The 23,632-nt window shown below is 29.3% G+C and overlaps 2 protein-coding genes across 2 annotated transcripts; one reads left to right on the forward strand and one right to left on the reverse strand.

The window, feature by feature from the left end:
• Positions 1–106: 106 nt before the first annotated feature.
• LOC101514085 (AT-rich interactive domain-containing protein 4-like) lies at positions 107–8,521 on the reverse strand. The gene is made up of 16 exons (XM_004510505.3): positions 8,239–8,521; positions 7,993–8,147; positions 7,189–7,377; positions 6,568–6,621; positions 6,326–6,414; positions 5,636–5,924; positions 5,281–5,337; positions 5,002–5,033; positions 4,682–4,817; positions 4,102–4,272; positions 2,443–3,078; positions 1,604–1,741; positions 1,419–1,517; positions 1,059–1,159; positions 731–821; positions 107–621 (listed from the first exon to the last, which is right to left on the reverse strand). The coding sequence occupies exons 2-16, from the start codon at positions 8,137–8,139 to the stop codon at positions 499–501; spliced, it is 2,352 nt and encodes a 783-aa protein (XP_004510562.1). The 5' UTR covers positions 8,140–8,147; positions 8,239–8,521; the 3' UTR covers positions 107–498.
• A 10,848-nt stretch (positions 8,522–19,369) lies between these two features.
• LOC101493142 (agamous-like MADS-box protein AGL62) lies at positions 19,370–20,138 on the forward strand. The gene has a single exon (XM_004510525.3). It carries the CDS (start codon positions 19,417–19,419, stop codon positions 19,987–19,989), a length of 573 nt encoding a protein of 190 aa, XP_004510582.1. The 5' UTR covers positions 19,370–19,416; the 3' UTR covers positions 19,990–20,138.
• Positions 20,139–23,632: the final 3,494 nt, after the last annotated feature.

Here is a 23,632-nt window from a genome sequence, read left to right on the forward strand (position 1 = left end):
CTATTTGTAGAATCCTTAACATATACATGTGCCTTAAGGGCACATGTTAGCATGATTTGTATGGTAATTAAACAGTGAATGAGTGCAAAAATGTTTGTGCGTGAAATAGAAAAGACTTAAAAGTGATCTATTAAATTAAATTGAATCATATAAACATGGTCAGTGCCTAAGACTATACATTTTCCTTTCAATACAGTAGGATAGTGGGAATAAAGTAAACTTCAAGTCACTGCTCATGATGGAGAGCTTGATGGAGTTGAAACTGGTAAGGAGTTCCATAATCTGAATTTGGAAATTTTGTCCCTCTTAATCAAGAACAAAGGTGGAAGAGGTTGAGGCAAGCCTACTCCTACTAACATCTGTGTCAATTAACCCTAATTCTCATTTTTTTTAATCCTATATTTCACTAATCTATCTAAAACATAGTGATTACAAATAAATCAACAAAAGGGACAATCTAGTTGACCCCTATTCAATAAGGGGGTGGAGGAAAGTTTATTAAAAAGGTCGTGATGACATTGACCCTTGAGAATACCCATTAGCAACACTTTGTTTTTTCTTGAAATTTGTAATACTACAATGAGGACATATATATTCCAGCCCATCTGTTTTTGCATAATCCTGCAGAAGTTATGAAGGAAAAAAAAGGAATCCTTAATATATTACATTGTTTTGCATTGGATAACACATCAAAACTCTTCATGTATAATTGTAAGTGATGATGCAATACCTTAAATGCGCCAAGACCCTGCCTTCTGTCACAGCCGAAATGGGCCCACTCACCACATATACCACAATTCACCCAATCCCCAGCAGCACTACTGTTGAACATTCAAAATATTGTAAGGAAATCATTTACAAAAAAAAAAGAGAATTGCAGCTGCTACTTGCACGTATATCAATACTAAACATCTATCGGTTGCTAATCATCATGAATTGAATGATAAATTAAAACTACTTTACAATTTAACATGGAGAGGGTGTAAGTACATAATCTGCTGGCAACCACACTTAAAGAACAACTGCATAGCTTCATATGCTTAAAAAGTAGTACAAACCTGTGACACAACAAGCAGCATTCTCCATCCACATCATCATGTGCTAATTCATATTCTAAAAGGTAGGTTTCATAATGTCTCTTGAGTGTATTTCCAACTCCCTGTAGAAGACACATCATGGGAAAAAAGGCTTAGCTTCCAGTTATATTGACAAGATAAACAAACATTCCACATAAAATATGAATAAGTTTGTGAACTTTTTTTTATGCAACTTTAACTATAAAACAAGTCTATATAAAAAATCAAGAATAACTTTACCGGTATACCGCAATAATTTTTTTAACAAAATAAATCAATAATATAACAAATCACAAAAATGAACCACAGAAGTTCGGAATATACATAAGGCATAGAACATACAGTCATTCTATTTGTTGATGTGTAATTGCCCATCTTTGAAAAGATTTGTCCCTTCCAGTTGATGCCATTGCCAACATGAAATCCTCCTCTTGTAACCACCTAAGAAAACCATCCAATTCAGAACAAAATCTACATAAAAACTCATCCATAATAATCATCAAAAGAACACAGTTTTACTAACTCACCTCTTTATATAAGTTGTAGAGATCAAGGCGTTTTCCATTCAGAATGGCGTCAGGGAACTCAGAAAGCCCTCCTTGGGGAATCAGCCGGCTATGCCCCCGGAGAATCAGAAACTCCATGACATCTTTAAGAAATTCCTCCTACACAGAAAGTTTCAACTTTTAAAATTTTAAGGATGTTTGCATCAGAGTTTGACTAATCCAGTATGGTTAAGTAATATTTAGGATAACACCATTCTATAGAATCTGGTTAAAAAGATTTTGAAAGTGAACAAAAAATTAAACAACTGTTTGATGCAATATGGATTCTCATTGAACGTTTGCATCATAGAGAGATTGATTAAACTCAGTATGGTTTATTAATATTTGGGATAATATATTTCTAAAAAATGTGAGTTTAAAAAAAATCGTGAATAGGAAACTAATAAGAAAGTAAAAGATAAAAGATAACATCCTTCAAGAATAAGTAGCTTAAATTCTCATATCAATTTGGAGATTAATTTAGAATGTGGTGGAATATTTAATATAACATTATCCATTTCATCTTTGCATAATATAACTCATTGAATCAAGGCATACAGATTACAGAGCTCTTCTTTAACTTTCCAAAATAAGCTAATTGATATGAATTAAATGTACAACTGCAAGACAATTATACATCATTCGGTCTTCGATTATAAATGCTAGCAAAGTCGCGTTTTATAAATATAGGAACACTGCCTTGAATAGGATGTACTACATCAAATATTCAGCACAAGTAAAACTTTGGAAATCAATATCATACTAGGCATCTAAAAGATACTGAAAAGGATATTTAAAACAATGGACAAAGGAAAACTCACCTCAGAGCAAGTCTGTACTGGGCCTCTGCTACAACCGTGTTTTTTCAACGGCAATGGATTCAATGAAATAACTTGCTTAGACAGAGCTGAGCTCGAAAATGATTTTCTCTGTGTTGCAGATGATGATGCGATACTACTACGCTTCATAGGGACAAGTGGCACACTAGCCTCAACATGGGCACCACCAAAACCATCCATCTCAGAAGGTCCACAAAAAGGTGTCATTCTATGGCGACGGACCTGAGGAATTGGCCTCATTGCAGATACTTTTAATCTCTGCCTAGCTGGAGTTAATGGTGTGCTAATCCCATTCACCATTTTCCTATCCTTTTCCTCTTCATCTACTTTTTTAATAGCACCCTGCCCTGAAAAGACACCATCATCTATGTCAGGACTAGCCCCTTGGCTGGATTCACTCCTCTTTCTTGTTGGAGGGGGAGGTTTCAACCAAATGGGGGGCCTGCTGAAAACTATGTTGTGGTTTGCACAGCCATCTTTCTCAGAGCTTTGATAGAAGAAAAGTAAGCGCTCAGCGTCATCTTTCTCAAAAGAAGCTACAGGCAACCCTTGAATACTAGCAATGCCAAGTGCAACTAAACTTCGATAAGAAACATCAGGTGCTAGTTGTCTCAAAATCTGAACAGAGAAACAAGACATATAGTTAAGAATTCGAGTCATACAGGTAAATATGTTTAGACATAGAATTCTGATTCTCATTCTTATAAGATTTAAAACATTAGGTACTATACTCAACATCCAGATATTAATAGGCAAGAAAACCTCGGAAAAATCCTGCTTCCATTTCATTATTTACTGTGAAATGTAGATCATTTAATTTGAAAACAGGTTGAGCACTTCACTGCTCTTATATATATAGAAGCAGGCACATATTCCTCATAGAAAAAAGGGTAATAAAACTACTGGTTACTGCCTCATCATTTCCTAACGAGTAGTTCCATTCAAAACTACATCAGTAGGCCAAAGTTAGCAGGGGCCATGGTATCATCGGTACTAGTAAGAACCATATATTATCGATACAGCTCAGTGAGCATGTCATCCATTATCTATGAACCATTCTTATAACTTAACAGCAAGGCAAATCAACAAGTACTCCCATTTGAAAGAGGAAACATGGGTAAAAGCAATGGTACAAGATAGATGAAAACAGAGGCAGACATCCAGTCCAGTGGCAACGATCTAATCAGTCCTGCTACATACTTTGATGTCAAAGCATTATGAGCGGCTAAGTCAGATAATGTCACTCCCTTTCCATTATCTCAACACAAGAAATCCTTGCCCCAAAATTTCAAATCCTTATCATTTTATCTCAGCACTAATTGTCCTAATAAACTCTGCTAAATATTTATTTTAAGCAAATGGAATCTTTGATGAAAATTCAAGGAAAGTTCAACTTGCAAGTCTTTTTCTTTTTTCAAACACAACTACATGGCTTCTGCTTTAATAATAAAACTGTTTTTTTTAGTTCCAAAAAAATAAAATCAGGTAAAGCATATAGGACTTGAACATTGATGAATCTCCCAATAAGAAACTAGCAAGAAGGGAAGACACATTCAGAAAACATAATTTTATTAATAAAACAACACTGAAACAGATAATATTGAAATAAAAAATGTGAGTAAGGCTAAGAATTATTGAAACCTGCAAAGCCCATTGGGGAAGCTTCATGCTAATTTCAAAAATAGTTGCTCCACATGCTATTGAAGCAGATCTACGAGGTTCAGAGATAGTCTGTTTGTTTGCTTCGCTGAGTTGTGCATGAACTATTTGACCCTTCTCAATTATCTCATTTTTTATATGATTCTCCAAGAGCTAAAAAGTAAAAAACAGAACAGATCGGCCAAAGAATAAGAATCCAAATTTTTTAATAGTTTCTTGCAAGTGAATATATTAATATTACACTTCAAATGTGAACTGTTGATTTAATATTTAATAAAACAGTTAATCAGAAATTTAATGGAAAAATGGTCTAAGGAGTAAGGACCGTTTCTTTCCACACAATAAGTTTTAACTTCAATTCCAAAGACAAAATTGTCATATAACCTATTTCAAGAGAAAAACAAAATAATTCAATGCTCAGAAATATAATATATATTTACACACAAGCTATTATGCAAGAGCAATGTAATATTGGAATTAAAAAAACTAAATAGCATGTACAGATAGCATTGGTTGTTAGTTTCAGTAATAAAAACACAGTGCACAGACAAATGGAGAGTACCTGATCATTAAAACAGGCTTGTGCACTGCCAGACACTAGAAGTGAGATATGTGCAGAACTGCAGGTTGATATATCACATCGCATGGTCACAACTCCGCGAGAAAAAGCAGCTGCCTGAAGAGGTGGTGGAGGGGCACTATACAACAGCATAAAGGTATATATTACATGGTGGCAACTGAGAATCCATATTCATATTTCTAATGAAGTCCTAATTAAAAATAAGGGAATATAAAATTTGAAGAAATAAAATGAGAAACAAGTTTTTAGTCATCAAAATATCAGTACTAGTCCCTAGTCATATGCAAGTCTTATCAACATACCTATACTTGCCATGGAGCTTGCAACCACGTATCTGAAAAAATAATAAGAAAATTGAGAAAACCTAATGAAATATCATCTTGATTAAAAATTGCAACAAAAAGCTCTCAAACAACAGTGGTAAAAAGCAAATCAACAACAGGAAGTTTTCTTTTATGTTCTATTGCTTTCACGAAAAGGCCGCAAGATTGAACAATGATCGGTAATCAACAATGCTTATCTTATGATTTTGCTAAAATGGAATTTTATCTAAAATTGATCAAACGATACAGTCAACATACTTCAATAGTTAAAAGAGCTCTGAGTCCATCCTCCAAAGATCTTAGCAATGATTCATCCTGAAAAGAAACAAGCCAATTTATAATTGGAAAATAATGTCTACTATGGATGTGGGTGTTAATTTAAATAACAATTACACATGCATGTATAGTAATATGCATGTGCATTTTGATCCTTCTTTTGTCTCACAGTGGAAAACCGTATTACTTTGTCCACCATTGGAAAAACTTATTTTCAACATGCATTTGTGGTTGTTGGTGTGTCAAAATGTGTGACAGTTTTAAAGAATATTTACTTTATGTAAATCATTATGCATGTTTACATGTGGTTCTAACAAAAAAAAAAAAAGAAGCTTACAACTGTGGAAGGTTCACCACAGATTAGAAATCTCAAGTTCACTTCATCGTCATGTATTTGTATAGAAGGAAGACTGCCTGAGGAACTTTCATCATCGTCATCATCTTCTTCTTCTTCACCCATCTCTGGAGGGTCAATATGGATTTTGAGACAGTCACCAAGAAGGTGTGGCCCCATATCACTATCAGCATCATTGCTATCAGTAGGAAGTACTTGATTATTTTGAACACAGTAAAGTTCGAAAGAGGCATGTGCAAGGTGGAAAGCATCCCATGTATGTGTAGATGAGCTGCCATATATTTGAAAAACAGCATTAAATGTTAAGTAATATTTCAAAATTCTTAAACAAACACACTACTTAGATTTCTTCAGTTTTTTCCCATGAAAAGAAAATAAAAAAATCATACTTAATTTGAAACTCTGGCCATTCATAATTGAAAACAAAAATGCGTTAAATAATCATAGATTAACTACCACGATATGTCAACTATACAAGTTTACCGATTTTATAGAAAATTATTCCTCTCACAATGACCCACTACATGGATATGTCATCAAATATGTCTAACCACAATCAAATATCAATATGACTTGTATCAGTGTAGCCGTTAGATTTAGGATATAAAAATTCATTTCGTAGTAAATACACCATGTGCTTGCAAGTTGCAAATCAAATAAATGACTTCATACCTCTGCACCACTGAAAAAAATGCTTGACGAAAATGGCAGGCAGCATATCGAGAAAAGGCATTCTTCCAAAATACAACATATGGGATTCCCTGCATAGTCAAACAGCCTGAATCAACCAATATTCCGTATGAAATTATCAAAATGCAAGGTATTCTTGAAAGAGTAACACATTCTTTTATCAACAATGATTGTCAGTTGACCTTTGATATCCAAATTTTCCCAAGCAACTTAGACCAATGTACCTTAAGATGAAGGGCCTCTGCAAAACTTTCTCCATTTGGGATTTCTAAGTAAACCTGAAGAAATTTTGCAAATTACATCAAATAAAATACCACACCAACAATGCAAACTGAGGAGGGAAAATGCTAATCGGGTAAGGATTATTAGTTTATTTAACATCAACACAGATTGTATAAACTTAAAAATGCAAAATGGATAAGCCTTATAAGTAAAATTCTTGAGCAATCTGTCATATGTCACAAAATCTCTATATACTCTAATCGTCTCGTGAATCATTCAACCAACACCAGTCTTTCTATTTAGGCATCAATATCATATTGAGTCTATCAACTGGTTCAGTTTTCAATTATATGCAAAACAACTGATCTAAAATTCACATAGACCAAGGTCCCTAACATTCTTCACAGTACTCAGCTATACTTTTTACAGTTTTCTTTATCTCTCCCACAATCAATACTAGTAAGTATTTCCACCAAAAACTAACTCAGAAATTAACAATATAGAAAGTACATTTATAAATTCTCAAATCTGTTTCTTTACTGATCTCTATATGTCTAACCTAGTCCCCTATCTTACATATAAGGTACAAACAAAAGAGCAGCTTTAAAATTCACAATACATACCGCAGTCGGCAAACTGGTACCGAAGAGCTCTGATATATCTTCAGGGGTGGATAATTCCACACCTTGCCAAACCACTGAACCAACTTCCTCATTCACTAACTGCTCTCCTTGTAAGTAAACAATACTCGGCTGATACGATTCAAGAACTTTACAAAACTGTTCCTTTTCCGGATTGCATAGAGTTTGAACCTTCATTTCATTAAAATTATATAAATAAATAAATCACCTCATGCTATTTCAACGGTTAAATAAAACAAAAACAAAATTAGTAATACACAAATATCAACGAGTAAACCTTCAATTTGGTACCTAAACTACCAATTTCTCTCCAACTTGGTCCCTAAACTATAGAAATATAACAAATAATCTCTAAGCTATTATCAATTCGTCAAGTTAGTCTTTGCTACTTTCAAAATAGGAGACAAACTAACTTCAATTATTTTATGAGTAAACAACAATTTTGGTCTTTGAATGTGTAAAGCAATGTCATTATAGTCTCTGAATATATTGAAATTGCAAATGCATCCCCAATATCTCTTTTGATAGTAATTTTATGGACAAAATTAACCAACGAAAAACACATTTGATGACTAAACTGACTAACTAAAGACGCATTCAACAAAATGACTAGCAAAAGACACATTTAAGTATACTTTTATAATTTTAATACATTTAAGGACTATTATAGCAGTGCCTCACACATTTAAGGACTAAAATAGTGCATAATCTTTTTTATATTCTAATAAAAACCTCTAAACTTACAATGCAATACTATAAACAATCAAATATGTGAATTTTATATACCTCAAGACGCCCTGAAGAAACCAACTCAGGAAAAGGGAAGTTGTGATGATTCTGTGGATGCTTCTGCTCAGCACAACGTGTTGCAGAAGTAACAGTGAGAAGAGTACAAGTTTGTTTAGAAGAACCTTGAGGATGAAACTGCAACATCGTTTAAGCTAAAACCATAGCAAAGCAACAACACATAAACTGAGAAAAATTGAAGTGATAATTAAAATAAGCAAAAAATTAGAATCGAATTACACGAACATGTAGTTAGAAACCGATGAGGTTAAGTTCCGAAGTATTCTCCGATGAGGAAAACACCGTTACGGTTAAACTATGGAGGAATTGAGAAGTTGCGTTGCATCGTTGGATTTATGATTGAGGGGAAAGTGGTGGTTGTGATGGTGAAGGGAAAATTTGAAGTATGAAAAAGTGAAAACCCTAACGCGATGTGTGAATTGGGATTTGAAGATGAAGATTGAAGAAAGAAGAACATGAGGATTCGGAAAGCGATGCGGGTTTTTTTTTCTTTTTCTTTTCATGTTGATGTTGTTCGGATATTTTTTTTAATATATCTTCTTTTTAATTTTTTTTAACACCAAAATATTACACTTCTAAATAATGCATTAATAAATAATTATAATAATAGTAATTAATAATTATTAAAAATAATAAATTATATTATACATTTAAAAAATATATTAAAAAAAGAAAAAAATATTTATTATTATTATTATTATTTATTATTATTATTATTTATTATTATTATTATTTATTAAAGTATTTATTATTATTATTATTTATTATTATTATTATTTATTGATTTAATTATTTTTAATTTATTAGATAATTAATAACAACTATTAAACTGATATAATAATTATAATAATACTAATAAAAAGATATTGGGCCAGTTACTTCTTATTGACTCATAAAAAATAAGATAATTAGATAATATTATTTAAGAGTAGAATATTTTATTAAAAAAAGAAAAAAAGATATATAAAAAAAATGATTGATCTTCTTGATGGTAAACGCCGTCGATTTGCTTAATTTAAAAATAATAATAATCTTGTGTTTAATTCCTACTGACTCCTAGTTTGTGTTGTTGACTTCATAAAAATTGGCTAGGATTTTTTACTTTTGTATCTTTAAAAAACAACTAAACTATTCCACTTTTAAAAAAAAATTGTATAAAAATCTCCTCTTTATGGAATAAGAAAATGGAGCTAGTAGTTGATAGTATTTAGATGCCACCTTCTATACATATTATTGTTTGTTGTATTAATTGATAAAATAAATAATTAAAAGTATTAATTATTAATAATATAAAATTAGTAAAAATAAATATATAAATTAAGTTAAGTATTAATTAAATAAGTATTAATTATCATAAAAATTGGTTAGGATTTTTTTACTTTTGTATCTTTAAAAAATAACTAAACTATTCCACTTTTAAAAAAAATTATATAAAAATCTCCTCTTTAAGGAATAAGAAAATGGAGCTAGTAGTTGATAGTATTTAGATGCCACCTTCTATACATATTATTGTTTGTTGTATTAATTGATAAAATAAATAATTAAAAGTATTAATTATTAATAATATAAAATTAGTAAAAATAAATATATAAATTAAATTAAGTTACCGATAATATTTGGATAATATTTTGGAGGATGATTGACTAATAGATATAGTCTTTGTATGTTATGCATGTTATTTTTAACTACTATTTTATTTCTAATGTAAGTTATGCATTTTGATATTATAATCCGTTATATGGTGTTTATATGAGATCAATTGACTACGTGATATATTATAGTTAAAAATAATAGAGATTTAAACAAACATAGTATATAAAAAAAGTGATTAGTTTTAACGCTTAACGAATTATAGATAAAAAAATATAAAATAACTATGTATGAGCAAAATTATATATAGATAATTAATTATAAATATAAAATAATTAATTGAGCTCATATGAAATTTCAAATAGTACTCACATTAAATATGAAATAGATGTTAAAAATAAATAGAAAACATATATGAATTATCTTAGTTACTCGATCATAATCTAAAATATTGTACGAATGGTATTGACAATTCTACTTAATCTTTATATTGTTATTACTTAATAATTTTTTATTCATTTAATTTATTACAATTTCTTAGGTTTAATCTCTAAAATATTACAATTTTAGTTTTTTTTTTTACTAATTTTAATTCATTTATATTATTATTAGTTAATAATACAATTTTCAATTATTTATTTATTTTATTATTTAATTATATATATATATATATATATATATATATATATATATTTGTAGAAGATTGCATATCGAAAATACAATCAATTAATAACCTTAAATTTTACTTATTTCTCCAAAATTGAATTATTTGTCGTCATCAATTTTTTTAGTGGAGGGGTAAAGAAAAAACAACTTCACACTTTCATAACCACATAATTAAACATCAATTATCAATTATAAAAGCAAGGAAAATTACAAACGACTTTAGACGATCCATCATAATTCCCTCCAATTTAGGTGTTTATTTGTATATTTTAGATTTTAATTATAATAATTTAAATATGAAAATATATTGTCATGTAATCTACCAATTAATATGAAAACTTATTCATATATCAATTATAATTATATCTAATTAAAAAGAACAACTTTAAATTTATGTATATATTGGTGAGAATATTTTATCGATAAAAATATTTGATAAAAATATTTGCAGTCAAACTTTCACTGTTAATAATATTTTATTGATTAAATTACATATGTGGTCCCTTAACTTAATTTCAGGTAACGTTTTAGTCTTTTATTTTTTTTTCCCCTCGATTTAGTCCTTTATTCCTAACAATATCAAATAAAGTATGAAAATATGAGTTTATTTGAAGATTTATGTTACGAATTTGATGAAATTTGTATTATATTGAAGAATATAATTAATTTTATGAGTTTTGATTGAATTTTTTTTTTGAATTTTTGTATAAAGAAGGATAACATTGTTGAAATTTTAAAACATAAAATATCAAATTGTCACTTAAAATTAAAATAAATGACCAAGTCGGGAAAAAAAAAAAGATAAATGACTAAAACGTTACCTGAAATTAAGTTAAGGGACCACATATGTAATTTAGCCTATTTTATTTATATAATATTTTTTATAATCTCGCAAGATGCCTTATAATCAAACTAATAACTCCAACAACAAAAATTAAAAACCAATATCATTCTCATAAAATATATATCTATATATTATACTCACCAATATATCGTCTATTATCTATTATAACTTAATGTTATTATAAATAAGTGTATTTTCTCTAATATATATATATATATATATATATATATATATATATATATATATATATATATGTATATATATATTATTAAATTGTATAAGGTAATTAAATGTCATGTAATTTTTTAATATGTTGGTGTATAATATTTACATTTATTTGAAAATGTAGATCAATTATCTTTTATGAGATATAAATTTCATAACAGAGGAGAGAAAATGTACATTACTGATTGACATAATTGATAGTAGACTACTCTTAGATGTGATCCACGGTTGATAGTGGCGTTGTGATTGTAGGAATGGTCGACGTGATAGGTGACAACTGTTAGTAAGAACTGGAGTGGTCGAAGGTGATGTTTAAAACGATGGTTGACAATGATCAGAGTGATAATCGATAATTTGTAGTGTTCTATAAAATTCAAAATGGTGGCCAATAGAGGTTACAGTGGTGGCTAAGAGAGGTTATAATTGATCAAATGTGGTGGCTTGAGTGATGGTTGACCTTGATAGTTGGAGTGGTATGAGGTGGTTTTCAAAGTAGTGATTGTATTAGCAGTGACAATGATATTCATAGAGAGTAGTTGGCGGTGAGTCGAAGTAGTGTCCAACAAACTCTGGAGTGGTGGAAAATGTAGTTTGAGTGATGGTCGATGACATAAGGAATGAGGTCCACAATTGTCTGAGTGGTAGTTAGCGATAATCAAGATGATGGTTGACGATTATTGGCGATGATATGTTAAAGTTAAAACAAAACAACAATTATAAAAGATAGGCTTAATTGTAGTTTTGGTCCCCCTATTTTAGCTGAATCACGAAAGTAATTCTCTTATTTAATTTATCTCCAATTTTGGCCCCCAAACATAATTTTGGTCCAAATTTTGATGAAGTTACATTTTTTAAAGTCACACCACACTGTTTATAATCATATATTTCAGGTACAATTGTTGCACAACGAGATATTGAAACATGATATGACTTAAATAAATGCAAAACAATGAAAATTCATCAAGTTTTGAACCAAATTTCTGATTTGAGGGGCTAAAACTGAGAAGAAATAAAATAGAGGGACTACTTTCGCAATTCAACTAAAATAGGAGGACCAATGCAATTAAACCTAAAAGATATTTCAATACTTTTGAATATTAGGATAAAATTATTTTCAAACTAAAAAAAACCAATTAAACTCTATATGAACATATATTTCTTCAAAAAATAATTTTATCAAAAATAAAAAACTCATATCCATCACACGAGCATACTCTAAGGAAAAGAAAAACTGAAAGTACAACTTTTTTTTTTTAAACTAAAAGTACAATCATAGATTTAACCAGTCTGTCACCATAAATTCTTTTAACAATTCTTTGTATGGTACATTTTTGTGATGAAATATATAAATTGATATGTTCAAATAAAATCTCATAACTAAAATAATAATTTTAATAAACTAGTATTTTTTAGCACATTTTTATGTGGTAATTTTTGTCATGAAATATTCAAATTGATATAATAGTTTTTTTCAATCGACTAAAATTTTATCAACAATTAGTTCAAAATACAAAGCGTACTTAAAATTAACAGTACAAATAGTACATAAAAGTCTCAAGACAACACACCTCACTCAATCATACAAAATTCAAACTCTAAAGCCATAACATAAGTAATAATACAAATAAATTAATAAAAATTGGAAGCGATAAGCACCAAAGACCCTTTAGTTTTAAGTCACATCCACGTAACCAACTTAATCTGCTCGATCAAGACAATACCATTGAATTCAACGAGATTAAAAAAAAAATATCGTTACACATTTTTCATATCAACCACAACTCATCCAAATCAAAACAAACTTTAAGTGTATCCCTTTTTCCCGATCAACTAAATACTATAAATTTAAACATATATTACGATGGCATATATAATATATAATATATAATCTAATATTTTTCATCTATATCATTTTATGAAATAGTAAAAAGTTTTTATAGGTAAATCGCATTCATTTCATCATTCATTCGATCGGGAGAAATATTTTACATTTATTAAAATGACCTCTAAAATTATTTCTATAAATAATTATGATGTACAATACATAATAATTAAATTTATTTTAAATTTTAATAATATTATCTATTTGTTAATATATTATGTTCTATACGATATTATATATTTGTAAAATATTAGATTTCAATTTTTTAAAAATGATTCATTTTGACACTAATGTATTTTTTGTCTTGGTACCCGTTCTACGACTACCTTTCTAAACATTAAAGATAATAAGTGTTCACTTTTTGTAGTAATCGCAAGATACAAGATAGCAATATTAAAAATATGTAACAGTGTACTATTTTTATCATTTATATGTGAATTTTATTTTAGAGTGAACATGAGAAGATATGAAAATATTTATCAGGTTTTTATTTTTCTACAGGTTTAGGTAGTATCGTTCTTTCATTTTTATATTTTATTTATAAAAAATTCTTTAATTCTTCTTTCCTCCCTTGCTTTTGATCGGTGATAGTTTTGTTTACTCGTTTATTACCGTGTATTCTGAAGCACTTCACACTAAATTTAATTTTGGTCGTATTAATGATAATAGTGATAGAAAGACATCAACAACAAAATTATTTAAGAATGCAAAAGAAACTTCAACGAGAGTATTGAAAGATATTCAATGGACAATAAAAGACATTATTTAAAATACACTAGGTTAATGTGTGAATTTAATTTTTTTTTTTTTAATTCTCACTTTAGAAAACTCTAATATTTTGAATAGTTTTTAACACTATAAATACTAAAGTTTCATATTGTATAGAAAACATATGTGAGTTTGCTTTCATCACTATATAACGAGTTTCAAATTATGTTAAAAAGTACATAAAAGTTGGATGCATTTCTCAATTTTCTCTTTTCTCCCTTTTCTATTCAACACGACTGATTACCGAGCCACTTCTCTCATTTCTTTATGTCCCTTCAATATTTTAAAATGGTATTGTACCATAGTCCTATCAGTTTCTAGAGCGGTTGTTATCTCGTAGTCCTATCGATTTCTAGAGCGGTTGTTATCTTGTAGTTCCGTCGATTTTTGAGTGGTCCTAATACCACTATCCTTTTAGAGCAGTTTTTATGACATAGTCTCGTCGATTTTTAGTGGTCACAATACCACTATAAGTGATTTTTTGTGTGTTGTAGTCCTTTTGATTTATGAGTGGTCATAGTACCATATTGCGAGTGACTTTAATCGTCATATTGAGAGTGACTTTAACCGTCATATTGAGGGTGTAATTCTAGAACGGTTTTCTACAGTGCAGTGGAACTCCGATACTGTGAATTTGTACTGTTTTATCATGGGTACTTCGTGGTTGATAATCTGCCTTGCACAATTTGGACAGTGCCGTGAAACGTCTTAAAGAGAGCGACTTAGTCCGCAACTCAACCTAGTAATATCTTCGGTGACATAAATTGTGATTTTTAAATAATTTTTTGAAACTCAAAATAACAATTTTAAGACATTTCTTACTGCCATGTCAACCAAAGAAGCAAACAAATTAGGATAAGAAAGCTGGAGAATTAACCCATGGGAGAATAATGATAAGAATTATATTCTTAATGGACTTGCTGATGATCTGTATAACTACTACAATTCCAATAATACTGCTATAGATGTTAGAGATTCTCTAAATAAGTATGTTGCGAGCTGCTACCCAGAGTATCAAATGACCGATATTAGACCCGTGGAGGCTCACTCTCGTAAAATTCTGAAGATAACTCATGAGATTGTTTGTTAAGGTATGTCACTCATGTCATATTTAAATTAAATGTTGAAATTTAATATATCTCCTTTTGTTTGAATGTTGAAATCAATAAAATGTCTTTTTATACTTACATGTTGTGTGATTTTAATTTTGACATACTAGACTAAGTGACGTGAACACGTCTGATTTCAAACTTAAGTAACTTAGGTTTAATTCTAAAGTTATTTTTAAATAATTTTGAAAAATGTGATTTTTTTTGTCCAGCTAAAATAGCAAAGAGTTCACATAAATTTGTAGTTAGAGAATATGAGTTTTTAGATTTATTACACTTTGATATATGTAAACTTGTTGGGACGTTACCAAGAAATGTAAAATAAAAGTGAAACGCTTGACATGTTAAGGATCTTTGTAACTGAAATTGAAAATCAATTTAGTAGAAAGATTAAGAGGTTCCAAGTAACGTTCCTGTAACTAGAAGCAACAAACAAGGTGAACCAGGAACTCGAAGAAGTATGAGAGTCAGAGCTTCTAAAAATTATGGACCCGAATATGCGGCTTATACTTTAGAAGAGGATCCTGCAAATCTTTAAGAAGTTTTGTCATCTTTGGATGCAGAGATATTGCAAGAAACAATAAATGTTGAAATGGAATCTCTAGAATCGTACAAGACCTGACATTTAGTAGATTTGCCTCTTGGTTGCAAACCAATAGATTGTAAATGGATCTTGGAAAAGAAACTAAAACCCGATGGAACTGTTGATAAATACAAGGCACACCTTGTAGCCAAAGGCTTTAGACAAAGAGAAAATATGGATTTATTCGACACTTTATCACCAGTCACTAGAATAACATTCATTAGGGTACTCATATAACTTGTGGCTACTCATAACCTGGTGATACATCAGATGGATGTTAAAATATATTTTTTAAATGGTGACTTGAAAGAATAAATCTATATGGAACAACCTGAAGGTTTTGTAATTCAAGGACAATATGACAAAATCTGTAAGTTAGATAAATCACTGTATGGTCTTACACAAGCTCCTAAGAAATTGCATGAAAAGTTTGATAACTTGATTATATCGAATGAGTTTAAAGTGAATAAAAGTGACAAATGTATTTACTATAAATCTGAAAATGACATTTGCACTATCATATGTCTCTATGTAGACGACTTACTCATATTTTATTCAAACATTTATGTTGTAAATATTGTGAAATCATTGTTGTGTAACAACTTTGTTATGAAAGACCTCAGAGAAACAAATGTAATCCTTGAAATCAAGATTACTAGGTCAGAAAATGGAATTTCTTTGGATCAGTCTCAATAAGTTGAAACAATCCTAAAGAAATATAAATAATTTGACTATAAATCTGCCTGCACACCATATGATCTAATTGTGAAAATTTTCAAGAACACTGGTGAAGGTGTTAGACAAATTGAATATGTGAGCATCACTGACAGCCTCAGGTATGCCACTGATTGTACTAAACCCGACATTGCCTATGTCGTGGGACTGTTGTGCAGCTTTACCAATAGACATAGTATGGAGCATTGGTAGACCATCAAAAGAATCATGAGATGCCTAAAAAGGATCATGAGTCTTTGATTACATTATCAAAGGTTTCCTTCCGTCCTTGAAGGATACAATGTTGTTGATTGGAACATTTTACCATATGATACCAAAACAACCAGTGCAAATATTGTAGTATAGGTAATGGGGTTGTATCTTGGAAATCAAATAACATACGATATTGATTCAGTCCATTATCGAGTCTGAAATGATAACACTAGCTACTACTAGTGAAGAAACAAGTCGGTTAAGATGCTTGCTAGTTGGGTTCGCTTTATGGGAAAAACCTTTGACAATTGTGTTGATCTACTGCGATAGTATCGCGACTATTGCAAAGATTGAAAATCTTTATTACAACAGTATGAGACAACAAAGACGTCGTAAGCACAATACAGTTAGATAACTACTTTCTAAATGAGATGTTATAGTGAATCATGTACGCAATGATAAAATTTTAGCAGATCCTTTGATGAAAGGATTATCTAGAGAGAAATTCATAAATACATCCAAAAGGATGAGACTAATGCCTATTGAGTCACTCATGATGGTAACCCGACTTAAAAGACTGGAGATCCCAAGAATTAGGTTCAATGGGTAATAACAAGTCGTGAAGTGATATGAGATGAACATGCTATTATAAATCAGAGAAACATGATTCATGAAGCGATGATAAGATGAGGTAATAGAAACTCTTAATAGGATATATACTCTATATGGAGTGGAGTACCTAGCTACATGAGTACTCTTGATAGCCTCACTTATGTGAATGTGGAAGTGGGGCCGCTTCCTATTGAATTTCGTGGTAGAATTCTTAGAGCGTTCACTATACTAGGATACACGTGTAAGACCATTAATGCACGAGCTTTTGAGAATATACCCGATTAGAAGTCTGTGTGTGTGTTTGATGTCCAAGATAATGTTCAAGACTACGAGTCACTCTTGTTAAATCTGAATCTTACTTACTATGCAATGGTTCAAGTCAAGAGACACATTTGTTTATGCATGATTTTATAGAAGCGTTTGACATAATATTTGAAGTCCCACATTGAAAACTATATAATTTTGAACAGTTTTCAACACTATAAATACTAAAGTTCTATATTTGATAGAAAACATATGTGAGTTTGCTTCCATCACTATATAATAAGTTTCAAACTCTTGTGAAAAGTACACCAAAGTTTGATGCATTTTTCAACTTTCTCTTTTCTCTCTTTTCTATTCCGCTCGATTGATTTATGAGCCACTTCTCCCATTTATTTATGTCGCTTCGATATTTTAAAATAGTATTGTACTGTAGTCCTATCGGTTTCTAGAGCGGTTATTATCCTGTATTTTCGTCGATTTTGTAGTAGTCCTAATATCACTATCCTTTTAGAGCGGTTTTTATGTCATAGTCTCGTCGATTTTTAGTAATCATAATACCATTATGAGCGGTTTTTTTGTGTCGTAGTCCTTTTGATTTATGAGTTATCATAGTACCATATCGCAAGAGACTTTAATCTTCATATTGAGAATGACTTTAACCGCCATATTGAAGGTGTAATTCTATAACGGTTTTTTACGGTGCAGTAGAACTTCGATACAGTGAATCTGATCTATTTTAACTTGAGGACTTCATGGTTGATAGTCTGTGTTGCACAAATTGGGCAGTGCCATAAAACGTCTTAAAGTCAGCGACCTATTCTGCGACAATAATTGATATTTCTTTATATATTTAGTAATACAGTAAACAACTTTTTTATTAATTAAATATTTTGAAATACTTTTCTAATGACAATATATATGTCGAATTTATATTTTATTCATAGAATTTTTATTTTTTTAAACTATTTTATACTATATTTAAATTTATTTTCTTAATGTAAAAAATATAATATTAAATATATTGGATTATTTGTCACAATCTTACATTTCTTTCATACATTAATATTAAATCATTAAATTTAATATTAAAGTATTTTGATTTGATATAAAACTTTGTTCTTTCAAGTTAATATTTTAAATATTTTTTGACATAATATTTTAAATTTATTCTCACTAATATAATATATTCTAATTCAAAAATTAAAATTATTTTATTAAATCTAATAATATCTAGTTATTATATGTCTATTAAAGTTATAAATCTAAAACTATATAATTTAATTTTAAACTATCTCATGAAATAAACATATTTATATGTGAAGTTTGATCCTGAGAATCTTGGAAAATCATGGAACTATGAACTCGATTCAGATTGAAGGCTTTTAAAAATTTGAGATCAATCCAATATATATATTTTAGTGAGAATGGTGATTGAACGTTAGTATCTATTTGTTTTTAAAAATCTCTAAATTTTCTGAATCAACGGAATTACTATAAGAAATTCTCTAATGTTAAAAATATAAAATTTTCTAACGTAGTATTTATATGTTATTTATGTAAATATATAAAAATATAAAATCTAACAAAATGAAGATTCTCAATTACAATTTTACAATCTGTAAAAAATAAACTAATTTCACTAAAGATTTATTTGAAACTTAACAAATATTTTTATTAATGACCATGATTACCTTTTATTTTAATAGGATCATCGTCACGGCAATTTTATAATATTGCAATCAATTTTATACAAATATTTTCAAAACAATTAAAATATAGTAAAGAGGTAAAAATAAAGAAAATAAAAAGAGATTTTTTATTTTTTATTTTTATCTCTATAAAAGGAGAGGTCGGGCAATATTTTGGGACAAAATCATCACTTTCTCTCATTGTGTCTTGTTAGGTTCTTTCTTTCTCTTTGAAAAAATTATCAATGGTTTCTTCAAATGGAAACAGCACAACAACAAAACCCAAGAGAAAAATTGACATCAAGAAAATAGAACAATTGAACAAGTTACAAGTGAGCTTCTCAAAACGTAAATTAAGACTCTTCAACAAAGTTACCGAACTATCCATTATGTGTCAGGCAAAAACCGCAATGATCATCACTTCACCAAACGAAAAACTCTATGCATGTGGTTATCCAAATTCTGACTCCGTCATTAACCAATTTATCGCTTCGGAAAACAACGTTGTTATCGACAACGAAAAAAAAAAACAAGATGAGGAAATATTTGAAACACTAAGGTTTCAATACGAGGAACTTCAAGAAAAGTTGAAAGAAGAGAAGAATATTTTATTAAAAGAGAGAAATAAAGGTGATGCATGTTTTACTTCTTGGTGGAATCATTCTATTGATGATATGTCTTTTGAATCTCTTGAAAAATTTAAGAACTCTTTAGAAAATTTGAAGCTTAATATAGTTACAGCTTTAGAAGAAAAAAGAGTTAACTCGATCTATTCAACTCAACCACACCAAGAACGTATCAAGCTATTAAAATCTTGAATGAGTGTTGGTGATTGAAAGAGTGATATACTAGTGATGGTTTTGATGCTAGTTTTATGATTCAGTTAATTCCAATTTAGTTAAGATTTTTTTTGTAAATTCGATGACAATATCCTCTTTGAATGTGCTATTTGTTTATGTGATTTTTTTTTTTTGGTTTATTATTTGATTTTATGTTTCTTTTCTTGAATACATATGGAAAAGGATATAGTGAAAAAGATTAATTTTTGGTGCACTTTGGACACGTATTATTATTCGTGACGTTCTTGCTTGATTTTTAATTTAGATATGCGTGATTTTTGCCTCCTTCCAAATTTAGAGTTTATTTTATTTTATTTTAATTTTGTTTTTGATCAAATTTAATTTTGGTCATTGTGTAATACTTTATAAATAATGTAGTTGATTATCAGTTTTATCATTGATATATCTTTGTGTATCAAGAATTTTGAATTAATTTTTTTTTAATTTAATTTCGTCTTGTTATTGATCAATGTCATCTTTCAATTGTCCATTAGTACTCATTGTGCTTCTGTAATTGTTCTTTTTTGAAGAAGCAAAAATAAATTTTATTAATAATACAACTTTCTTCTGTAATTGTTCTTTTTTTTAATAATATTATGCGTTTAATCACTTTGCACTAATCCCTTTCTTAAACCATTAAACCAAACCTTGTTTATTAATGCGTTTGCAATTTTTCTCATTGGGAGCTGGGAATTAACTAGTGAATTCTTTGTATGGTTTAGTCCCAACAATTTGCTATCTTAATTAGTAAAAAAAAAAAAAAAACAAGTTGTTACCTTGAAGATTTTGACAATATTAAAGTGAGTTAAAATCGGAGAATTTGTTTTTGACAAAAATTCAAAATTTTAGATTCAATCAACTATTTTTTTATTGAGATGGAAGATTATATAAGTGTTTGTGTTTGATTTTTTTTCCCTAAATTATCTAGGGGACTTTTCTTTGTTAATCGGCAGTTAGTTTGCTGAGATTAACTACGAAAGATACATTATTAAATTTGGTTAAAAAAAGACCAAATTCTCGTAATAAAATTTATCACAGAAAGATTTTCATCAATTAATTAAATCTTCTTTCATATTATTATCCATCATTTTTTTTTCAATCATGTAATATTCAAAAAGACAATGTTATTTCCCTCAAATATATAGTACTATACACAAACAAAGGAATATTGTCAATTTGTTAATTAATAAAATAGTGAAGACCCAATTGGTCCCTAAGAAAAGTAAAAGTAATTTTTGATTTTTGAGAAAATTAAATTAGGACAATTAGCTCCATAATAATTAATAAAAAATAATAATTTAGTTTTTTTTCATTAACTAAAAAGAAACAATTTGGTCAATATAAAATTAAATGTCCCTAAATAATTTGTTATTCAACAAATCAGTCTAGTGGGTATTGAGCTTCGTTTCCTATATGAAGAAAAGTACAAATGTTTTAAGTACAAATGTTGTAGTCCATGTGTCTCATTGGAGAGATGTCTTATTAGAGTTGTAAGAGAGACTATTTTGAAAAAAAGGTGGTCACCAAAAGAGGAAAGTAAATCATATTCCCGATTTTTTTTGTCAAATAAGTCTTAGAAAATCATGAATTGTGCATTCATTAACCGTTATATCGAGCTGATTTTTGGACAGTCGGTTCGAAACATTTGGGTCTTCGTTTTCAACGATCGGATTGGCGAAACGACGTCTGGAGAGGGATGAATCGTGCTCACACAACAATAGGTTTTTGAGTGTTTTTCTTCTTATTTTTTATTTGCAAGCTTTAATGCTTTCTTATTTTGGCTGGTTGTACACACAATTTGTGCATCATTTTGAGATTCTGTTGTACCCTTATTTGATTATAGTAGAGTCCATCAGAGTAGCGTCAGTGCTTTTGATTTAACGGCTATTTAAATTGCTTGAAGGATGGAGGAAAATATGAATATAAAGATGATATGCTTGAATGGTACTAATTACCATTTGTGGAAGTGCAAGATGAAAAACTTGTTGTTTGTGAAGAAAATGCATCTTCTTAGTTTTAATTCTAAAAGGTCGGATACGGAAGAATGGGATTTTGAACATCAATAGGTATGTGGTTTTGTTAGGCAATATGTAGAAGATAATGTTTATAATCATATTGCTAACGAGACAGCTATAAAAATTATGTGGGATAAGATGAAGATTTTGTTTGCCTCTAAATCAGGAAATAATAAATTGTTCTTGCTGAATAGTTTCTTCAGTTTGAAGTATAAGTATGGGACTTCTATTTCAGACCACTTGAGTGAATTTTAAAGGCTCATTGATCAAATGTCTGAAATGGGTATCAAGTTTGATGATGAGCTCTTAGGACTATTTCTATTGTTATCTTTACGAGAGTCTTGGTAGACATCTCATGTTTCTATAACGAGTGCAGCTCCTAACGATGTTGTTTCTTTGGAAACGGCTAAATGTGATGTTTTGAATGAAAAATGAGAAGGAAGGCACAAGGTTCTTCATCTCAATCTGAAGTTTTGGTAATTGAAAATAGAGGGATAAGTCATAAAAAAGAACCGAAGGATGGTAGAGGAAATAGCATAAACAAGTTAAGTCTAGATACAAAAATATGGAGTGTCATTATTATCATAGAACAGTGCACATACAAAAGAATTGTTTTTTTTGGAAATGGGTCGTGACGATGATAGTACTTCAATTTTGTTCGATCAACTAAAAAAACTCTAAAAAATATATAATAATATGTTTAATAAATATTTTTTTACCATTATTATAAAAAATCTAAAACAAATTATTATTTTATAAATCTGATTCAAGTTTGAGTATATACCAATAATAAATAATGTAAAACAAAAAATAAGAAATTTAAATTACAACAACACAACTTTAGTTTTTTTTTTTTGGCCTCTCAACAAACACTACATTACCATCAATACACCTCTTATAAGTTTGATGTATAAAAAGAGTTAGAATGGGTAAGATTAAGAGTTCAAACCTTCAAGTCGTCGTAACGCCTACGATACCCTTTATCCTTCCGTGTTTGGTCGACCCCCCTTGATCTTCCTCTTGGTCTTTTTTTCCCCCTCTTTTTGTCCTCCGCATTTTGTTCCTTGTTTACCCTCCCGTGCGCCGCTCCTCCTTGATTTTTCTGGTTGTTTTTATCTGCTTTCCTCAAGCCAACTGCAGCTCTCCTTTGGCTGTTTACAAATTATAGTTTTGTTATTAAAAAGGGATTGGGTCCTAAGCCCATTAGTATTTTTTTATACAGCCCATTTGTTTGTTTTCTTTTTTTCTTCTTTTGTTAGGTCCAACACTTTTTTTTTAATCTTAATTCATTCCTTTTATTTTTACAAAATATATATTGAATTTAATCAATTCCTAATAAATATCAATTCTTATAAAAAATAACTATATTTTATTTTATTTTTATTTTTTATTAAAGATTATTTAGATGTTACATCTTTTTAATCTTTGAGTTATTAATATAAGTCGTACTACTTTTCAGTTTTAAAATTTAATATTTAAAACCAAAAATGATAAAATATTCTTAAAATTATTAAATTAGATGTGACATCTTTTTTACTCATTTAGTTTTTGAGACACGAGTTGTACAACTTGATCGTCTTAAAACTTGCATTTTAAAATATTATTCA

The sequence above is a fragment of the Cicer arietinum genome, chromosome 7 (genome assembly GCF_000331145.2).
Source record: "Cicer arietinum cultivar CDC Frontier isolate Library 1 chromosome 7, Cicar.CDCFrontier_v2.0, whole genome shotgun sequence".
Lineage (NCBI taxonomy): Eukaryota > Viridiplantae > Streptophyta > Magnoliopsida > Fabales > Fabaceae > Cicer > Cicer arietinum.

Bases quoted from the DNA above. Each gene is read 5' to 3' on its own strand.
- LOC101514085 (XM_004510505.3), bottom strand. From the start codon at position 8,139: ATGTTGCAGTTTCATCCTCAAGGTTCTTCTAAACAAACTTGTACTCTT. The intron at 6,415-6,567 runs GTACATTGGTCT...TTGACTATGCAG, and splicing joins CAGAGGCCCTTCATCTTAAG to GGAATCCCATATGTTGTATT. The intron at 5,338-5,635 runs GTAAGCTTCTTT...GTTTCTTTTCAG, and splicing joins GTGGTGAACCTTCCACAGTT to GATGAATCATTGCTAAGATC.
- LOC101493142 (XM_004510525.3), top strand. From the start codon at position 19,417: ATGGTTTCTTCAAATGGAAACAGCACAACAACAAAACCCAAGAGAAAA.